Genomic DNA, 2,258 nt, shown 5'->3' on the forward strand with positions numbered 1-2,258 from the left:
AGTTTATCAAAGGTGAAACATTCCGTCAATCAGATCAAACGGCGATGTCCATCAAAGTTCTAGCAAGAAACTTTGTCCGTGCTGCAACTCATAACCGACCAATGATGACGCGTGATCACATGTGGTAAATACCAAAGAGAGAAATAGTTAAATTCAATAGGGATGCGTCTTTTTGCGCAGAAAATATGACGCGAGGTACAGGTTCAGTAGCTCGCCATGACTATGGCGAGTTTGTCATGGCAGCCTCATGCTTTATACCGCATGCCCCTTCTCTGAATATGGCGGAAATAATGGCTATTCGCAATGGCTACTACATGGCAGCGAAGATTTGGTGCAGCTCACTAATCATCGAATCTGATAGTTTGGTTGCTGCCGATGCACTAAATCAGGAAGAGTATTTTGTAACGGAAGTGGCTGTGGTTTTGGAATGCAAAGAACTGGTGCTAAACTTGTCCGTGTTTGAAGTTATTCTCGTGAGGGTAATGGAGCAGCGGATAGCATTGTAAAAAAATTCCATAGTAGTAGATCTTCTAAAGTTGGGGATTGTTCAATCCCGGATTTTATTTCTCACCTTACTGTAAATGACCTTTCTATTGTTTGAGAAATAAAGTCATTTTCCTGTGAAAAAAAAGAAGGCCCGGCCCCTTCCTCTCTAGACCGCGCGCAAGGTGAAATGAGTGTAAGCTCGCAATTCATCCTTTCTATTTCCTATGCTATATGTGTGCAGCCAGCTACTCGTGATCCAATCGATCCCCGGCTATGGCTGCTTGCTTAGCCAACCGTCGTCGATGAAGCTCATGTCCACGAACTTCTTCACCTCTGCCTTGCTGAGATGCTTCTCCCATGGCACTCTTCTGGCCATGTCTGACCCGGGGCCGGTGCACCCAACCTCTGCGAACAGGACATCGTTAGTATTGTTGCCGGCGTACCACGGAGCCCACCCCTGCGGGACGACGACGCTGGACATGTTCACGTGGTAGTAAACGACCGTGGCGTATTTGTTCCACGCGCGTCCGAGGTACTGGCGCCCGGTGCCTCGGAGCTCCCCGCCCTTGAACACAAAACCGCCAGGGTCACCGGCGTGGCGCCTGGCGTGCGCTGTCACCCACCCGGCATGGCGGCCGGACCGCAAGGGTATGTTGGACACGAGGGTGCAGCCGTCGTAGATGGACCGAGCGTAGCCGAAGATGAAGTCAACGCCGCCCTTGATGAAGCATTCACGGAAGTAGTGCCGGCCAGTGTTGTCGCACAGCGTGTCCTGAAAGCCGTTGAAGGCGCAGCGGTGGAAGGTGATCCGGTCACCGTCGACCAGCGCCGCCAGTGCCTGGGAGGCGTTGCTCTTGTTGACGCCGTTGTGCGTGTTGGTGAAGGCGATGTCCCGGGCAACGAAGTCGTTGGCGTAGACTCTGAAGGTGGCGGTCTCGAGCGTCCCCATCGCGTTGGCGCCTTGGCGCATCAGGTCGTCGGTTCTGCCATGGACGTAGTCATCGAAGAAGATGACCGTGTTCGAGGGGCTGTCCCCTTCCAGCAAGATGTAGCCTTTCTCCTTTGGGATGGTCACCTTCTCCCTGCATGCACCACGTATACCATCATAAGTTCATAACCATACTTGCTTGCCACGTCTTGAAGTAATACCGAACTGTGTAGCAAGACGAACCTGTAGCCCCCTGCCCGGACGTGGATCCTGACCCACTCGCGGTTGCCGTCCGGGACGAGGTTCACAGCCGACTGAATGCTCCTGAAATCTCCTCCCCCTTTACTGTCCACGGTGATGGTCCTCGACACGGGCACCGACGCAGAGCTCCACGCCGGCCACCGGAGCAGCAGCACGAGCACGAGCACGACCGAACTAACAGTACGGTGGCACTCCATTGTTCCTACTCACCTATCTTGGTCGTTTTGCTATGTGGAGGACAGTAATCGATCCAACCAGGCGCATACGAGTCCCATACGTATTAATACAGCCCTTTTTTCACCGTTTGGCTGGTGATTATATACGCCTTAATGTACTACCTCTAAATGAGTAGTATGAAAGGAAAACTCCATGCAAAAAAAATATGAAGGGAAACATTACTGTATAGTTTTCTGCGCTGGCAGGTATTAAATTCTTTTTAGTACAAGGTATTAATTTATTTTTACCATATGGGAATATATCTATTGATTACTGTATAAAGTATAAACATGGCGGTATTTTATTAAGAAAATGCATGGCAATATGGTTAGAAATGGGTGGTTTCGATTGATCTCGAAGCAGCTCC

General features: G+C 50.6%; 1 protein-coding gene across 1 annotated transcript; it reads right to left on the minus strand.

Moving 5' to 3' along the window:
• Positions 1–757: 757 nt before the first annotated feature.
• On the minus strand, positions 758–1,879 carry LOC125541049 (probable pectinesterase 66). The gene is made up of 2 exons (XM_048704540.1): positions 1,658–1,879; positions 758–1,568 (listed from the first exon to the last, which is right to left on the minus strand). The coding sequence occupies exons 1-2, from the start codon at positions 1,870–1,872 to the stop codon at positions 758–760; spliced, it is 1,026 nt and encodes a 341-aa protein (XP_048560497.1). The 5' UTR covers positions 1,873–1,879.
• Between the last annotated feature and the right edge of the window lie 379 nt (positions 1,880–2,258).

Source organism: Triticum urartu, chromosome 2 (assembly GCF_003073215.2).
Source record: "Triticum urartu cultivar G1812 chromosome 2, Tu2.1, whole genome shotgun sequence".
Lineage (NCBI taxonomy): Eukaryota > Viridiplantae > Streptophyta > Magnoliopsida > Poales > Poaceae > Triticum > Triticum urartu.